The 20,301-nt window shown below is 38.2% G+C and overlaps 1 protein-coding gene across 1 annotated transcript in view; it reads left to right on the top strand.

The window, feature by feature from the left end:
- The window catches only part of LOC148443262 (pulmonary surfactant-associated protein D-like), a 250,002-nt gene that overhangs the window by 87,192 nt on the left and 142,509 nt on the right, over nucleotides 1–20,301 (top strand). The window contains exon 6 of the mRNA XM_088463112.1: nucleotides 16,082–16,097. Within this exon, the coding sequence (XP_088319238.1) occupies nucleotides 16,082–16,097 (16 nt within the window). The remainder of the gene's footprint in view (nucleotides 1–16,081; nucleotides 16,098–20,301) is intronic.

The raw sequence follows: 20,301 nt of genomic DNA, 5'->3' as shown, positions 1-20,301 counted from the left end.
TGATACATATCTGCCCTCAGTGTCATCATTTTGGGATCTTATATATAATTAAACTAAGTATAGTATCCATGTAGATTTTATTCAATTCAATTTTATTTAGACATATCTAATTTGGGTTCTTTTTAGTTTTTTAATAATTTCTACGTTAGTGCTCACTACTAAAATTAATATATATATATTTCATTTATGAACACTTATTTAATTTATATGCATTTTTCATGTTTTTTTTATTTATTTGAGTTTAAACAAACAATGAGGAATTTGCTGTATTTCTTAAGACAATTACAATTTACAAATTTGAGATAGAAAATAATTAGAACAATATGTTAATTTCTATTTATATATAGTCATATGTTATTGATAAATATTTGATTATTCTGGTTTGGCAAGCCATCCTTCTGGAGAGATTTTTGACTCTAAGGGGGCGATCTAATTATAGGCAAATTGCTGTAAACGGGAATGTTTTGCCTGTTTTCATAGTGATTGCGGTATTCGCTCAATCCAATTATACTTGCGAATTACGTGACCTGTTGTAAATCGCATGTAATCGCGTTGAAAATTCTGCTTGTATACTTCCCTATACTTTTTTATAAGAATTCGCATGTTGTTTTTTTTTTACAATCCAATTAAGCGAAACTCGCGCTAACGAATGGCTAGATTCGCGGAAATCTGTTCGCAGCCCCTTTGGGGTGTGAGTTGATTTTAAACTGTTGTAAATCTCATTCAAACATTTTTTTATTTTTCCAGAAATAATAATATAATCATTTAATTTGCGTTACATAAAAAACATTGGTCATTTTTTACTAAAAAACATTTTTGAACTTGGTACAGTCCCACACCCCTTTGATTTTGGAAGATTCCCAGCTGTAGTAAAAGTTGTCTGTCACAGTTCTGTTTCATAGAGATCTAGGAGCAGAGAAGAGAGAGTATCAATAGTATCATATAATTTTTTATTGTTTTGTTGTATTCTACTAATTAGTTAGTTTTGTTTATTATTTTACATTGTGTTACAGTGTAAATGGAGCCCTTTCAGCAGACAGTGCTGCAATATATTTTTTCTGCTTGCGTGGAGGCGAACAATTTAGATTTTGCAGCACCAGTATCATGTGCTGCAAATGAAGTCATTGCCTATGTGCATGATGTCACTCCTGCAGAGGAAACAGGTCCTATTAATCGGCAATGTCCGGCTTCCATCCCCAGGCAACATCTTTACCGTGAAAGGCATTTGCTTGATAGTGTTAGAGAGGACCAGGTGATTAAATTGTATAGGCTATCTTTCTCTGCAATTTACAGCCTGTATAGCGTTTTACAGGGGGATTTGGAACCCATTGTCCCAACTAATCGAGCAGTTCCTGGGATAGCTAAACTTCTCAGTACCCTACACTTTCTTTCCTCAGGTACATTCCAGCCGACGTTATCCCTAGTTGCAGGATTTGCCCAGTCATCATTTTCCCGTTTTTTGAATCAAGTCTTGCTACTCTTGGCAATGTGGTGTAATATTTGTTACAGGAGGTGTTTTGGAGACTGGGAAAGAGGCTTAGCCCCAGCAGCTGAAGACAGAAATGACATGGATGCAGAGGGGCAATGCACTCAACCATAATGAAAAGAACAGGTAATCTGAAATTGCATTCATGTAAATGTCGGTGTTATCTTTTTTCGTACCTGTTAGTTAATTGTCACTCTTGTCATCTATTCTCTCTCTATTTTCTCACTCTCTCTTTTTCTCGCTCTCTTTTTTCCCCTCTATCTCCAGCTCTGTCTTTGTATCTCTTTCTCTGTCTCTCTCTTTTACTCTTTCTTATGTGTCTGTGCCTTTGCCTTATTGTTCTACTTAATATTATTTTTGATTATATTTTAAACCTTAGGTGGCTTCCACCAACCATGGTCCTGCACTCCTCGGTTTGCCAAAAAGAACAGAGTCAAGGGATGGAATGTGTCTGACTAACCTACTTGTGGATCCATGGTAAGTAATGGGTTTTGTCCCAACTTGTTATATTGGTTTAATCTCAGAATCATTACCTCTGTGTCTTTGCTTTCCATCTATTTCTTGGTTCATCAATTCTTCTCTTTTCCAAACTACAGTTAAGGATTTTATTGGTAATGTGGTGTAATATTTGTTACAGGAGGTGTTTTGGAGACTGGGAAAGAGGCTTAGCCCCAGCGCCTGAAGACAGAAGTGACATGGATGCAGAGGGGCGATGCACTCAACCATAATGAAAAGAACAGGTAATCTGAAATTGCATTCATGTAAATGTCGGTGTTATTTTTTTTGTACCTGTTATGTAATGAATTTTCACTCTTTTCATCTCTGTTATATCTATTCTGTCTCTCTCTCTTCTCTCCACTTTGTTTTACAGGCTATTCTATAATTTTTTCCTACCTTTTCTACCCTTCAATCTTGTACGCTATCCTCATATGTGGAAACCTTTCCCCCTACTTTATTACTTAATTTCTCTTTCTCTATTTTAGTACTGTGGTAGTATGTGGCCCAATTATCACAGAATTATATGAAACAAACCCACAAACATTTTTTTTCAAATCCTCTGTGTGTTTCAAGGAGGGACAGCTTTCATGTATCTCTGATACCTGCTGTGATAACTCGACTACTTAGCTGGTAGCTGTCTACTTCATTGTTTTCTAGTGGGAAGTGATTTTACTGTCTAAATTAAAAAAAAAAATTCTAACTTACTCTATTATTTTTTCCTTTAAATTACAGTTTTAGTGGACTTACATGGGACCATCAAATTGAAGATATTTGTCTAAATACGGCTTGTAACTAAATAAAATGTATTGAATTATTTAATCTACCAAGAAATAAACATGTTCTATTACTGTAATCTGAAATGTTGTCATGCAAAACTTTGGAACTGTTTACTATAATAAAATAACTTTGGAAAAATAAAGAAACATGTATTTTGATATTTTTTTTATTTATAAAGATGAAAATATCATCTAATGAAATGGATTTTTTTTTTTACATTTCAATTTTAACATAACTGTTTTATTTCACTTAACAAAAATAATATATATATATATATATATATATATATATTAATTACAATGTTAAATTACAATGTAACATCATTTCACATATTAATACCATACTCCTGAACAAATGAAACAGGGATAGCTATTGTGTATTACAAATGTCTAATAAACAGTATTTGAAACTGTAAAGGTATATTCTAAACTCACATGAGGTATGCAAGATAAATGTTTAAAATAAAACATCTTACTTTATAAAACTACTTGATTGTTTTTCCTCCTAAGAGAAAATAAAAAACAGCAATACAACAAGGCCACCCAAAGCCAAATGCACTAACAATAGACACACTATATTTTTTTGGGAACTTCATATCAACACTAAAAAACGATTCTATAAAGATTAGTTTCTATTATTAATTTTTAGAAGGTAGTGAATGTTAACATTTCACTTGGTTTCTTCAGGCTCTGGCAAGAATCTTCTACGAGCACAAGTTGTTTCTGAACAAACATTGGCCTGTGTTTCAGAGGCATTTAAGTTTGCACTACTGCCAATTTCCTGACTGGATGTAATATTGGATAATCCAGTGGTAAATATATTTGAATCAACTAGGTTATTTAAACCTGCTGCTGGGGTATGCAGATATTTAGAAACCTCATGAAGAGTCTGAAAGGGAGTAGAGTGTGCTGTTTGATTAAATAAAGATGAATTGAAATCTGGAACAATATTATTGACCAGACTATTTTGGCGCGTGACCATGTCTTCTACCAGGACTTTAATACCACTTGAAATGCTTAAAAGTGAAGTAGGTAGTGTTTGTTGTTTAATGCACATTTTTTCCATGCTGCAAGATTACGATTAAATGTACAAGATGCCTCCATAATATCACAATGTTGTTTCTCCCATACAACTCTAGTTGATTCGTTATTTTTCTCTAAAATTACACCTAGTTTTGTCATTATATTACCAAATTTATTTAGATCAATAGACATTACTTCTTTAATTTCACCAATGGATTTGGTTATTCCTTGCCAACTGGTCTCAACAATCTTTCTATGTTCCTCTTGTCTTCCATCCATCCCTTTTGCAAAATCTGTAATTGCATCAAAACGTGCATTACTTATAGGAATTGCATTCATCCGTCCTGTTTGTTGCAGTGTATTTGCTGGATCTGGCAGAGCACATTGAATCATTAGATTTGGGAATAATGACATTATTGTTGTTAAATCCTTTTCTATCCCTATAAATTAAAACATATTTTAACTTTAATTTCTTAACAATAGCATATTCCCTGGAACATTGTTAACAAAATTATGTATAGTACCTATTGGTTCCATGGCGCTTGAAGGCGACATAACGGGTGTCCGATTATCAATATCTGAATCTATAAAAATACATAATACTATCATTATTAACATTATAATTAATATAAAAAAAAACATTTTAAAATATTACAATTACAAATAACAGGTATCATAGTGTCATCTAGGTTTGGTGAATGTGGCTGAACTTGAACATCTCTTATTGTTAAATCTTGAGTGTTTGCTAAATAGATAAAATTTGCAGAGTTTTTAAAATGTTTTAAAATATTCAGAATTAAATTACATATATTAAGGCTAGATGTTAAAAAATATACCATTCATGTCTTCACGGACATTGGCCCTCATTCAGAGCCACTCGTAAGCGGCAGCTCGTTCGCTCCGAGCGATGTTTGCCAAACTGCGCATGCGTTCGGATCATTATACGCATGCGCGAACCAGTCAGTGCGGCCGAAATTCATGTGCTCGCAAAATAGCGAATGCCTGCTAATTTGAGTGACAGGATGAGGCGTATGTGGGTGGTAACAGGGGAAGGTGCTTGAAAACAGCGAGTGGAAATCAGAACGCAGGCGTGCTTAAAGGTCAAAACGGGTGTTTTATGGGTGTGCATATTTAAAACAGCAGCGTCATTGACCACGTCACTGGGTTTTTTTTTAGCCAGAACTGCTCGCAAAATTGTTGTAGCAAAAACCAACCACAAGAATAGGGAGCAGTTCATACCCTGTTCGATGTACTCGATTAATCTAATAAATAGCGGACATGACGTCGGATGCGAGCGGCCAGGGGGTGTATTTTTTCAAAAAACGACCGCAAGTTTTGTTCGCTCATTCAGACCTAGAGGCGTGAACAGACTGCAAACAGCGTACGGTTCATTTGAATGGCCACCCCTATTTTCAGGACGAGCGAGCGCAAATAGCGACCGACTCTGAATCAGGGCCATTGTTTTCAATTTCAGGTATGTTATAATTTGCATTAAGATCTGTCAAAAGAAATGTACATTTCTTTAAAAATGTATCTTTAAAAATTTATATTTAAGCTGTTTTATATTTACCTTTGGAAAATAATTCTTCACTATAGCAACCGTTGGAATCTTCCTCATGATTCAATATTGATGTTACTTTAAAAAAAATAAAAATAAATAAGATTATTTAAAGTAATGTGATTTTTGGAATAATAATTTTTTTTTAACGAAAATCAATGTAAACTACTATACTAATCTTTTTGTATTATAAAATGTTTGTACTCAGTGTAAAAGATTATTTCATTTTAAAATGACTTACAACTTATATTTCTTAAAACTTACCTTTACGCTTCCATCCTTGTTTATCATTGGACATGATAGAACTGCAAGTTTCAGTTAACTGTCTTGAGGGAACATGAGGAATACCACCTTCTTTCAAATAAGACACTATTGCAGTTTTGTCAAGGCGGGATGCTTTAACAAAATCTGTGAATAGTTTGAAATAGTACATCGTTATCTTTTCCTTAAGAGATTTTTAAAACTTTAATAGATTTCTGTTAATGGAATTTGTTTTAAATACACACAAAAAACACACAACAGCACTGTTTGATCCTGTACTGCCTGTACCTCCTTGGAGGGGGTAATTAATAGTGTAATGTGCCTATGCTTAAATTTTATTTACAAACTACAAAAATATAACTTATATAATTAAATGTATTTTTATTTTCAATGATTTTTTACAATTTTATCAGTATCATTAAATTATCTATCATTTGTTCCCTTATTTGGCAGATATATTTAAGATACTTTTAATACTTCTTGAGGAGGTTTAATATTTCTAAAGTACTTCACAGCCCAATTTACATTTGAGACCACTGTTTTAAAGTCATACTTTTTTAATGTATGTTGGGTTGCAATAATTTGTAAGTTTTTTATGTTATTTGCACCTGTAAAACTTGGAACAGGAGTGTCATCCATCGGTAGAATGTCAACACTTCTTTTTTGAATATTAGTAGATAAATTGAATATGCTTCCTCCACCATAATTTGATTTTGTATTAATTTTTGCAGATTTCACACCAGCTAAAAAAAATAAATAAAATTTCTTTAAATTTTAAATGCCATTTTTTTAATAAAGTTAAATTATACAATACCTGATGTAGATTGTAACAATCTGACTTGATGTGGGGAAGAATTTACAATGGCTGCTGCTTTATTCTTATCTTTTTGAAGAGGGGGTGAATTTCCAGCGCATGCAGCTTTATTCTTATCTACTTGAAGTGGGGGGGAATTTACTATGCCAGGAGCTTTATTTATATCTGAAAAAGAAAAAATATTAATTATGCTGAGTGATTACATTACATATTAAACTCCTTATTTTTAAACAAAAAAATATTAATTTCTAAAACTTTGAGGTTGGACAAGGCCCTTCCCCCCCTTTCCATAAAAAGAACTACTAAAGGCTCAATGTAAACCAGCACTACCATGGGCTAATTAATATTACAAACCAATTATGTATCCTTATAACTTCAAAAACTGAAACCTTACTAGTTCTATTGTGGGGCTAATGCTACACCTATAAAACACTTTCAAACAGGCAACCAACTTCACCACTGATTAGGCTTAGGATGGGGATCTCTAGGGATCCTGGAAATAAAGGAAATTACAAGCAACTTATCTCCTGGCCAGCTGAAGCCCAAGATGATATGCCAAGTGCTTAAAGTAATGTGTAGTTAAACAATTATATTGAACCTTTTTTTATGTAGAACTACATTTGCCACCCAGGTTCCTGTCCTCCACATGCCTGAAATTTGGTACCCAGAAGCACAAGCTAGCATTAAGGTTATTATGGGTATGCTTGTGTCTGTAAATCAAAATCAAATTAGTAATTTACAAAAACACGGCACACACACAACCTACAATATTTGGCCTGTATTATATACAGGGCTGGATTAAGGTCTGTGGGGGCCCCTGGGCAACAAACATGTGGGGACCCCTATTACATGCCCTTTATGCAGTGTACCCAGTAGTAGTGCCCCCAGGAGTGCTGCCCCTTATGCAGTGTCCCCTATGCAATGCCTCCTGTAGTTATGCCCCCAGTAGTAGTGTTCCCAATAGTAATGCCCCCTGCATAAATACCCCCAGTAGTAATACCCCTGTAGTTGTGCCCCCAGTAGTCATGCCCCCTGTGTGTGCCCAATAGTAATACCCCTGTAGTTGTGCCCCATGTGGTAGTGACACCAGTAGTAATGCCCCCTGTGGTAGTGGCACCAGTTGTAATGTCCCCCCCGAATAATGCCACCTGTAGTAATGCCCCCAGTAGTCATGTCCCCCCCGAGTAATGTCCCCCCAGCAGTGGAAAAGCTGCTTGCGCTAAAGAGAAAAAAAATCATACTTACCTTAAGCCCCACTCCCACTGCCTTCTGATCCGCTCGGCTGGCGCTGCTCCTCTGCACTATGGGAGAGACGCATGATGTCTTTCCCATAGTTCACTGCCTGAGCCAGAAGCCGGAGCTCATGATTGAGCTCTAGTCTCCGGCTCTGGCTGCCGCTGCGGGGAGGGAGCCGGGCGCCCGCTAGTTACAATCTCAGCGGGCGCCTGATGTCTCTGTGCGGCACCGGGGCTAGGTGTCCGGAGGAGGCGGAACTGGTTCCGTCTCCTCCTGTTCACTTTAACCCCAATGGCTGGGTGTGGGGGCCCTTCTGGTGTGGTGGCCCAGGAACAATCGCCCCTGTCGCCCCCCCTTTAATCCGGACCTGATTATATATGCCAGAGCACGCACATTTACCAGGTGGAAAGAGAGAACTTTGAAAAATAATAAAAAAGTTTCAACATATTTATGCTAGCGACCTGACACCCAAACACCCAAGGGATACTAAATAAAGCCCCAAAGCTATCAGCCACAAGCTACCTCTTCCACGATTCAAGCCCACAGCAAACACTACCAACCTTTCCTTTGATCCCTGAATACAAACACTTGTTACATCAAAATGAAGCCGGAGTCTACACACTTGTGGATCCTACTGAGCCAACAAAAATTATTTTATATAATATCATATATAATGATTTGTTACATTTTGCTAATGTAGAATGACTTTTGACTGTACATTTTAAAATATACACAGTGTAAATAAGTACTAGGTTATTCCATTTTTCAAAGAAATGACCTTTATTTGATTTATTTTGGGATTGAAGCTTTGCAGGAACAACTACAATTGGAAACAAAAAGTTAATACACATACTTTAATTAATCTACAATTTCATAAGAATTTTCAAAAAATAATACCTGGGAAGACATTAGGTTCCAAAGTGTCTATTGTTCCTTCAACGCTCTCAACTAAAACAGGTGAGAGATGAGTTCTCAGTTTTTCTTCCCATGTAGTGAAACAAATTTTTAATTCCGGTCCGCCACCAGTTCCTCTATGATGTCTGGCAATTTTCCCCATTTTTTTTTGGTGGATCTTTTGCAATCTCGATAACGCTTTTTACAGTTGTCCACTGTCCTTATTTGCACAGCTACATTGCTGCATTGGTCAGCAATACTTTTCCATATAGAATTTTTACGTTTTGTTGGTGTGCACATGGCCCTCGATCCAATTAGATAATCATAATTTTCAAGGACTCTATTAACTAAAATGTCATTTTCAGTATCAGAAAATCTAATGTTTCTGCCAGTGCTTGAACCCTCTTCTGGATCTGAGTCCTCAAAATCTTCACTAACAGCAGCGGTACTTCGCTGACTGGTTTTTCCTCCTCTTCTAGAAGCTAAAATATGTAAAAAGAAAAAAAAATTTCCAGTCAAAATCATTTGCAGTTAAAAACAAAGACAGGCGATTAATCCAGAAACAAATTAGAAAAAAAAACAGGAAGAACCTCTAGGGGGAAAATAGCATATTATTTTACAACAAGTCTGTGCCTATACACAATCAAAGATAACCACGACATTGCATGTTTCCCCAGGTTATGACAGGCATTGCATGTGGCACAGGACGCCTGCATGCTGCGTCCCATTATAACATGTGATGGCCTTGTTGGTTTAACCACCTCAGTGCCATAAAAGAGGAACAAAGACAGGCGATTAATCCAGAAACAAATTAGAAAAAACACCAGGAAAAACCTCTAGGGGAAAAATAACATATTATTTTACAAGTCTGTGTTTCATTGCCGTGCCTATACACAATCAAATATAACCACAACATTGCATGTTTCCCCAGATTATGATAGGCATTGCATGTGGCACAGGACGCCTGCATGCTCCGTCCCATGACAACATGTGATGGCCTTGTTGGTTTAACCACCTCAGTGCCACAAAAGAGGAACAAAGACAGGCGATTAATCCAGAAACAAATTAGAAAAAACACCAGGAAAAACCTCTAGGGGAAAAATAACATATTATTTTACAACAATAATAGTCTGTGCTTCACTGCCGTGCCTATACACAATCAAAGATAACCACAACATTGCATGTTTCCCCAGGTTATGACAGGCATTGCATGAGGCACAGGACGCCTGCATGCTGCGTCCCATTACAACATGTGATGGCATTGTTGGTTTAACCACCTCAGTGCCACAAAAGAGGAACAAAGACAGGCGATTAATCCAGAAACAAATTAGAGAAAACACCAGGAAAAACCTCTAGGGGAAAAATAACATATTATTTTACAACAAGTCTGTGCTTTGCTGCCGTGCCTATACACAATCAAATATAACCACAACATTGCATGTTTCCCCAGGTTATGACAGGCATTGCATGAGGCACAGGACGCCTGCATGCTCCGTCCCATGACAACATGTGATGGCCTTATTGGTTTAACCACCTCAGTGCCACAAAAGAGGAACAAAGACAGGCGAATAATCCAGAAACAAATTAGAAAAAACACCAGGAAAAACCTCTAGGGGAAAATCAACATATTATTTTACAACAATAATAGTCTGTGCTTCACTGCCGTGCCTATACACAATCAAATATAACCACAACATTGCATGTTTCCCCAGGTTATGACAGGCATTGCATGAGGCACAGGACGCCTGCATGCTCCGTCCCATGACAACATGTGATGGCCTTATTGGTTTAACCACCTCAGTGCCACAAAAGAGGAACAAAGACAGGCGAATAATCCAGAAACAAATTAGAAAAAACACCAGGAAAAACCTCTAGGGTAAAAATAACATATTATTTTACAACAATAATAGTCTGTGCTTCGCTGCCGTGCCTATACAACTCATCCAAAACAGACAAACTACCATACCACATTGCAATTGCCAATATGCAAGAAACAAACAAAAAAATATGGGACTTAACATACCCTGCTGTAAATAAGATATGTACATACCAGTAGCCAGGAATTTCTTCTTCGATTTATGGGGATCAGGAGGTGGAGGTCTGTATTCTTCATCTTCTTCACAATCCAAAGAGGAGGACTGGTCTTCTTCACAGAGCATATTTGGGTCTTGTATGCCATGCATAAGTAATCCCAATAGCCTGTCATGCCCAAATTAAATTTTTGTTTACCAGCTTTCCTTATATACACTATTCACGTGCGTAAAAATGTCTCTAGGCAACAGCAGAGATACATTTCCCGCCGTTCGCCAAAACCAATGAAATACGCACCATTTCACCGCCAATACTAAAGTATTTGGATTGGTATATTTTAACGCTTATAATTCGCAGTGAATGGTGCGTATTATACAGCGAAGTGGGCGAATGTCAGAGGTGAAAAAAAAACGCGTCTAATTGGATCGAGCCCTAAGGGTGGGATGTATTAGAGATCGAGTCTGCCGGAGGTGCGGGATGCAGACTGATCTCGATCGTTTTTTAAAAGTTGCAGTCATTTACAAGGCAAAGCCGAACTGGCTTCGCCTTGTAAATGACTGCAACTTAAAAAAAATTGAAAAATGGATCAGTCTGCATCCCGCACCTCCGGCAGATTCGATCTCTATTACATCGCACCCTAAATATGTATTTATATGATAATATTTTTCAAATATGCATTTCTAAATTTTTTGTATACTGACACATTTATAACAACTTTATTAAGGTATTTCTTATGAGTGATTGTAGGCTATACACACAAAATATGCAACAAATTATTATGTTTTATTATTTATCATTATATTATATTAATTATTTTTTTGTATAGGAGGAATATACATGTAGAAAATCCCTGTAGATCTTCTTTCTATGTTCTATATTCAAAAATATATATTACCCTTATTTATGGAATAATTATTTAATTTATTTCAGTTTTAAATCCTTTTATATTTGTAAAATGTGCCCGTATTAGAAACGCATTGGTTTTATGTGTGTTAATTACTAACCTGTAGGAGCTAATTAAATTCAGCTACTCAGGTATTTTTTATTCCAATTAACTGTTAAGGCATTTAAGGAGGTTGACCCTCCAGATTGTTACACCGCTCTGAAGAAATCCAAATAGGGAAGAAATGCGTTAGCGCCATAGAGAGAATCCACGCAGTATAACACGGGTTATACGCAGACAAACCATGTTTGCTCTGCTATTTGTTGTTCCAGCACCACTAACCACTAGTTACAAGCCACTGCTTTAAATGGATTACAAGCTACTGCTCTAGATGCTTTTCCACGTGAGCCTCGCTAGTGTTACCAGGTTCCCCCAGCCAGCACCTGTGTGCCATGCGTCTACCTTGCAGCAAGAGGATAAATGGAGTCCCGATAATTACACTGGACTCCTCCGACTGATGCTCTTACATACCCTCCAGAGAAAGGGAGACGGAGACTGGGAGTTGCGCTATACTGGGTCTCTACAACTGTTGTTTTTACACCGCATACCCTCCGAACTCTCTAATACCTCTTTTCCACCAAAACCCAGGTCCGACCGGGATTTTTGGACATGGTTCCAACCCTGGTCAGACCCAGGTCAGACCTATTAATACCCCTTTTACACTGGAGCTAAAACCCGGGTTTTTGAAGGGTTAACCCGGGCAGCTCCCTGGTGTAAAAGGGCAGAGGGTTGGATCGCCGGGTCGAGTAACCCGGCAATCCAACCCAGGTAACTAGCAGGGTTTAACATGAGCATAGCCCGTGAAACCCTGCTATGGGAACAGCGTACTCCAGGTCACGATGACCTGGAGTGTGCTGCTAGCCGGCCGATTGGTCCGGCTTCAGTGGCGCTTGGAGATGACGTCATCTCCAAGCGCCCACTTTCACTCTGCAAAAGCCGGGTCTATGCAGCCCCGACTGCGGTGTGAGCGGAGCTGACTCGGGAATATCCCAAGTCAGCGCCGGCAAAATTCCGGGTCTGATCCAGATAGGAACTTTGCTCCAACTCCGGGTCAGACCCGGAATTTAGGTGGAAAAGGGGTATTACACTGCACCTTCGATCTGGGTTACTCCCAGGTCAGACCTGTTCACACTGAACTGTCTGCCCTGCTAAACCTGTGAAGTCATAAAAAGTGGGAGGTGACTGCTCCACAACCACCAATCAGCTAATTTTAGACATGACCCTGGTCAGATAACCCTGGTTGCACCATTTACACTGCACCATTACCCGGATCCATCCTGGGTCCAACCCTGGTAGCTACCTGGGTTGGATTGCTGGGTCACTTGACCTGGGTGTTTTTTCAGGGACCCTTTTACACTGAGCTGCAACCTGGGTAGACCCAGCAAAAACCCAGGTTTTTGCTCTGGTGTAAAAGGGGTAAGAGACAGAGATAAGGAGGCACACAAAGTGCATAACTCAGGTGGCTCCCTTTGCATAAAAGACAGAGGTAAAAACCATTAACTGCATTTTCATTCATACTAAAAATTAGCTGCTACAGCTGTTTGCTCAGCATTTCAAACCCTTATACAAATTGGCAATGAACACCAGCAATAAGTATAATAAACAGCTTTTTTCAATTGTCTATTTCCCTTTTATAAAAGGAGACAGTACACTGCTATAACATCTGGCATAGAATAGTGTCTCCATCTACTTTACATCGTGGGATTGATTATTTCAATTGACATTGGCTACTGGAGCTGGAATTAAGCTCAATGTGTATATATTTATACTGAGGGATTTTTTTGGTATTACAAATCCCTTCTTAATAATACTGTTGTGGTTATCTCAAAAGATTTTTTTCTATTTGTACATTCAATATTTTCTGATGTATTGTATATTGAATATGTGTATAATTGTATAAAGATTGTGTTCTTTTTTATATGTGAACTGTATTTACATATATTTTAGCATTACAGGTGTTAGAACAATAATTTATTGTTCATTAAATGCTATTTAATTTTATTATGCATATGGCTTATTCATTTATGTTATATGTTCCCCTCTCTAGCGCTGTCTATGTTTTCAATTATGAAGACACACTGAGACTGATTTGCAGCGCTGCAAGTGGGCATCTCACATTGAACAAAATCAACTGCACCATTATCATAAAGACACACAGGGCTGAATTATAGGTGGGGCGGAATGGGCAGTCATCCCGGGGGACCCACACAAATAGAGGCAGAGCCGTAACTAGACTTTTAGGTGCCCAGTGCCAAAGATAGCATTAGCGCCCCCCCATATTTTAAATAGGGACATATGAGTGCACCTGAAAAAGGGCCATGACCTCTTGGGGAGGGCCAGGGAAGAGATAGGGATGGCCAGGAGTTGCTGGGGATAAAAGAGGAGGAAGCTACAAGTTAGAATGATAATTTGATAATAAACAGGAAAATGAACAGTGCCCCCCTGCCCTGCAGTTCCCTGTGCCATGGCACAGTTTGTACGACCCTAGTTACAACCCTGCATAGAGGGCCCCCACAACTAGTAATAAAAAAATGGAGCACAGCAGCTGCGCTCTGGTCCTCCTCGGTGGTGGCTCAGTTGTTCTCTTACAGCAGCCACCGAGGAGCTTCACTGCAGCACAGTCTTGTGAGATGTGGCGTAATAATCTCATGAAACTGTGACTGCTCAGGAGTCAGGACCAGATCCGAGGTGAGCTGAAAGTTCAGAAGAGCGGACTCACGGACGACATTCTTACTCGGCATTTCCCCATGTATGAGGCAGGCATCACAAGTTAGATGATCATAAACTAGATGTCCCCTGTCCTCCCTGTGTTAGGTTTTGGTGGAAATATGAGACAACATACTGTGTATGTATATGTGGACATGCTTAATATATGTGTCACATGTTAACACTAATATTGTTTCCATTATGCCATATAGGAAAGATTTAAATAAATTTGCTACTTCCAGGATCAAAGTGTCCTAATAACAGATAGAAAAGATTAGGAAGATGGCTGTGGAGATAACAGTCATCAGGATTAGTAAAATGGCCGCGGGTGGATACACTACTGAGATGACCAAGATGGATGCCGTCAGTAATGACCATGGAGATTACAACTACAGGGAGTAGAAAGATGGCCGCGACTGGACACCTGTGAGAGTAATAAGATGGTCACCGGGAGTAGAAAGATGGCCGCGAGTGGGGACATCAATGAGAGTACCAAGATGGATACCGGCAGACATGGGGAGGTGTGAACACATGACCGGATGATCGAGTGGAGGAGGCATGAACACATGACCAGATGATCGAGTGGAGGAAGCTGGCTGACCAGCCTATCACGGAAAGCCAAGGATGGTGTGTAGCGCTGTATGCAAATTGAGCGGAAGTCACGTGAGCCGGAGACAAGTAATGGAAATGAATATAATATACTGCATACTAAGTAAAGGGCGGAAGTGCCGCAGGAACTAAGGGCGGCAGTGACGCAATACAACCATAAACGGTGCAATATTCTAACTAAAGATCTAAAATGACTTTAAATTCTAGGAAAATGATGATGTATATGAACAGTGTGGCTAATAAGAGAATAGTTTAAGTGGATATATAACAACTATGACTCTTTAATAAGCTTACGCTAATCGGAAAACCGGAAGTGATGTCACTAACGATTGTTATCATTCCTTGTTTGTCCTTATTAGAGGGGGTATAAATGTTGGATACCCCATAGGAGCCTTACTATCCCTTGAAGAAGTCCAGGATACGGACAAAACGTGTTGGATGCTCCTGTTCTCTACCCATTCATGAACTTGCCATTTTTTATCAGATAAGCTATATTTATTTTTTAAATCCCTATTTATTCTGATTTTTTATGGTATTTTTATATATATATACAGACGTGCAATTGTTTTCTTAATTTTTATGTATTTTTTCCTTCATGTGGAAGGATATTATTGCTGATTTTGATTAAAACTATTATTTTTAATTTTTTAACATTGTCTGATTTGCACTTTCATATTTTTGCACTTTAAATAATTGATGCACGGTTGCACATTTATATGAATTTGATTGATATTTATTTCGGGTACTTCATTGTTTGGGAGGTATCCCTTAATATATTATTTGTTGCACTATAGCACTTTTACACAGTTTATTAATCAATTAATACCGTTTGTGTATATATAAAGGTACATAAGCACATTAGGCACTCTATTCCAGTTCTAATAGCTCCATATATATATATATATATATATATATATATATGTTTGTGTATATATATATATAATATATATTTGTGTATATATATATATATATATATATATGTAGTGTATATATATATATCTAGTCTCAGAATAACCCAGCACACTCCTACTGTAAACGTTATGTGCCACGGTGCCCGCTGAACATGCAGATATGTAATTCCAAAAAGCGGCACTCAGCAGACAAATAAAGAAATTAAATAATAAAGAAATGAAATGTTGCAAGTGCTTGCAACGTTTCAGGCTTTTAATTGCCCGTTGTCAGGCTACTTAGCAAAGTGATAAGTGTAAAAGACATACCTTAAATACCCGTTGGTTCGTCACTCCAGACGTCCGGTCCCACTGGTGTCCACGCGCGCTGCACAGTGCTTCCGGGGTAACAAACCATGACCCTGGAGCAATCTGATGTGACGGTTACCATGGTGACCTGGTGTCTGTGGACAAATCAATACACAAAATATATATATATTTATATCTTTATTCATCCGCTGAGTGCCACTTTTTGGAATTACATATCTGCATGTTCAACGGGCACTGCGGCACATTACATTTATGGAAGGATTGTGCTTGGTTATTCTGAGACTGTATTTGGCTGCAATGAGTATAGGTTTTCACCTAGCACTGCATCCTGAGACCCTATAGCACCCCCCACTTGTCCTTATACCTTGGTACACTGGCACTGTAGAACACAGTGCTTTATCTTCTATATGCTGTAAATTTGATTGAATTACGCTGATCCAATTACATGTACTTGACTTGTGGATTATCATGTTAATTTGCATATACCATGGCTTCATTTTAGACGATTTTTTACTACACGTGACATCAGCAGTAGTTTTTTTTATTATTGGCACCTTAAACAACAGTGGTATTCACATCATGGATGAGGCCAGTTGCGTCACATGGACTGAAGTACCAATAGGTGAAACTTTAAGTTTTTCGAAAGCGAAACGGAGGCAGTATTATTCAAAGAAAGATTATATGATACTGTGGGGACAGAGACTTCTGATGAACTCTTTAACACTCTGCTGAAACTTAAGAAAAAGGAGGTGGATTTTTTTCTGCATGTGGTCACCTTGTCAGAATACATTAGGGAGAAAAAAATTCCCAGCGGATTCCGTGTATGCAACATTCCCACCATAGGACGGTACAATAAGGAATTTGTGAGACAGTGGATTGCCATACTTAACAAGTGCTCGTTAGACCTCATGACACTTGTAGTGGGGGAATCTGAGAGGGAACTCTCTTCTGTTAGACTCAAGGTTACAGAATATGTGAAAGATAATATCTCACAATTACAACTGGATCCATCACATAACTGGATTGAGAAGTTACAGCAACAAATTGACATGTATAAAAAAGAACTAGTCCAGTTATAAAAGCAGAAATTTGACACCATCAATAAAGATTATGATGAACGCAAAGTTTATAGGTGGCTTGCAGGGAGTAGTGACATGCCATCTCGGGGCACTTACTGACCTGGCAACTTTAGACCTAAATCTAGAAGATTTTAATATTCTTCAGGGGAAGCTCTTACATCATCTGGAGAGGAATCGATGGATGTTGCAACAGCGACTACAACAGGACAGAAGCCCCCTTTAGGGGTAAGAACCCATGCAGGACACGGGGCCACAGGAAACATACCAGAAGGGGTGGTCAGGGGCGCCACAGGACGTGGCAAAGGCAGAAGTCAGAAGAAGTAAATCTTGTGTTCAATCTGTCAGATAGGATCATTACTTCAGCTGAACTTAAGGTCCTTAATATGGGACTTGGTTTTGTCCTGACCAATACTTTCAATTCACTTAAATGGAAGATTGACCATCAACACCTGAGTAGACAAATTAATCTTAGGGATTTCTTTGACAGTTAGAATCCCCCTCCATGTGTTAACAGAAGTACCCCTTTCAAAACTAAATCGACTTTTGAACCCATCTCCCACAATACTGCCATTAGCAGCTTTCTGAAGACATTAGATGCACTAGTCACAGAGAGCCAGAAAGAAACTCCTCCCCATAAGAATAATATGACACCTGATGAGTGGAATGCATTAAAGAATCTTAAAACTTACAAAGATGTGGTTATAAGACCTGCAGACAAGGGTGGGGGTGTAGTTGTCCTTGATGCGAAGATGTACTGTAAGGAAATTTACAAACAATTATCCAACGAACGAGTATAAACTAGACTTGATATAGATCCTACAGCTGGCAGGTAGATAATCTGCTTGTGGCGGCATTGAATGGAGGGTTTTTAGATAAAGAAACTGTTGATTTTCTATCTATAGAACATCTCAGAGTACCACTACTTTATTCGCTGCCTAAAGTCCACAAAAGCCTTGTAGATCCTCCAGGGTGTCCAATTGTATCTGCAAGAGACTCTCTTTTCAACAATATCTCCAAATTTCTTGATTATCATCTTCAAGCTAGTGTACAGTTGGGGGAGAAGTATCTTAACAACACCACAGACCTCCTTTTGCACTTGGAGAGATTGGGTGAGATACCACACAACACTTGGATCTGCACATTGGACATCATTAGCTTTTACTCCAATGTTCCCCATGAAGAAGGTGTTGAGGCTATTAAGGAATTGATAACCAATAATCATTATTACCAAGGTCCACATGTGGAATTATTTGTTACCCTACTTGATATGACCCTGAGAAGGAACTACTTTTAATTTAAATGCCATTAATACCTGCAGAAAAATGGATGTGCTATGGGGTCACACATGGCACCCACCTATGCTAATGCCTATATGGCCAAAGTGGAAAAAGATCTCTTCTTTAATAGGTACACTACGGATAAAATCCTGTTCTATAAATGCTATATAGATGATGTGATCTTATTCTGGAAGAGCAGCTATACAGAATTGGAGGAATTACTTGAGGGGATCAACAAACTCGATCACCCCATTAAATTCACCCATCACTCCAGTCTGGAAAAGATAGCCTTCTTAGATGTTACTGTCTCTGTCACAGAGAAAATAATTGGCACCATATTGTTTCCCAAGCCCACTGACAGGAACACACTACTCCAGGCTGACAGCTTTCATCCACGTTCCACCATCAACAGTCTCCCCTACTCTCAGCTACTTAGAGTCAAGGGAATTACCAACAATGAGGACATCCTCAAAAGGGATCTGATTTGCATGATGGATAAATTCAGGAATAGAGGTTATCCGTAGAGAACCTTACAACAGGCTCGAAGAAAAATAGATGGACATTCTAAAGTGCTGAACCTAAAATTATTCATGATACCCTCAATTGGGTTCATACTTACAATATGGCTGATAAAGAAATCTACAACTATACTAAGGCTCTTTAGCCTGTTATTAAAAATGATCCTGATCTGTCATGTTTGAAGAGGAGCAATATTAGATTGTGCTATAAAAGGGGCAAAAACATCAGGGAATGGCTGGTACATTTGGATGTCACGGAAATGAGCAAATCTCTTGTAAAGAAACATCAACAAAGTAATGGTTGTTTCAAGTGCATAGGCTGGACTACATGCAGTCATATGATAATGGGAACATTTTTCCATCATTCACATGTGGGACGCAAGTATGATATCAGATATAGGCTCACTTGCACCAGTACATATGTGGTATACCTCGCTAAATGCCCTGTGAATAATGTTATATAGGTAAGACCATGTGCTCTTTTAAAGAGCGCATGGTTCTTCATCGATCAACCATCAGATCAGCTATTAATGGAAAAGGATCAGATCAGCTCTTAGCAAGCCACTTTGTGGAACAAAAACACAACTTGTCTAATTTTAGGCATATGATTATTGATCAAGTCCCTGATGATGGCAGACGAGGGGATCGGAACAAGAGATTACTACAGCTGGAGGCAAAGTGGATCCACATTCTGGACACTGTTAAACTGAAGGGACTACATGACCAACTCAACCTGAATGTTTTACTTTGATCCACTTTTTGCCTATGCTTGAATCCATATTCCTCTTTTCTGCCACTTTTTACCTTTTTTCCTTTGATTGCTTTCTATCCTCTGTTTTTCCCATTGTGTTCTTCAATTAGATCCCTTACATTTATATTATGTTATTTCAACCTATGCACTGTTGTTTCTAGGTCCTGTTTTATTCATTTATTTTTCTTTTTTATATCTTCCTTTATTTTTTTGTTATTGTGTTTCATTTTTCCAGCACTGACCTTACGTGTTTTATATATGTTTTGTTTATTGGTTTGTCGACAGATAACAGGTCACCATGGTAACCATCACGTCAGATAGCTCCAGGGTCATTGTTTGTTACCCCGGAAGCTCTGTTCAGCGCGTGTGGACACCAGTGGGATCGGACGTCTGGAGTGACGAACCAATGGGTATTTAAGGTATGTCTTTTACACTTATCACTTTGTTATGTAGCCTGACGGTGGGCAATTAATAGCCCGAAACATTGCAAGCACTTGCTGTGCCATTTTCATTTCTTTATTTCATCCACTTAGTGCCGCTTTTTGGAATTATATATATATTTATATATATATATATATATATACATACAAATATATAAATATATATATATATATACAGCCAAAA

The sequence above is a fragment of the Taudactylus pleione genome, unplaced genomic scaffold (genome assembly GCF_031769625.1).
Source record: "Taudactylus pleione unplaced genomic scaffold, aTauple2 ptg001314l, whole genome shotgun sequence".
Taxonomy (NCBI): Eukaryota; Metazoa; Chordata; class Amphibia; order Anura; family Myobatrachidae; genus Taudactylus; species Taudactylus pleione.
Note: the sequence above shows the minus strand (reverse complement) of the source record. Positions and strands in the feature narration are given on the sequence as shown.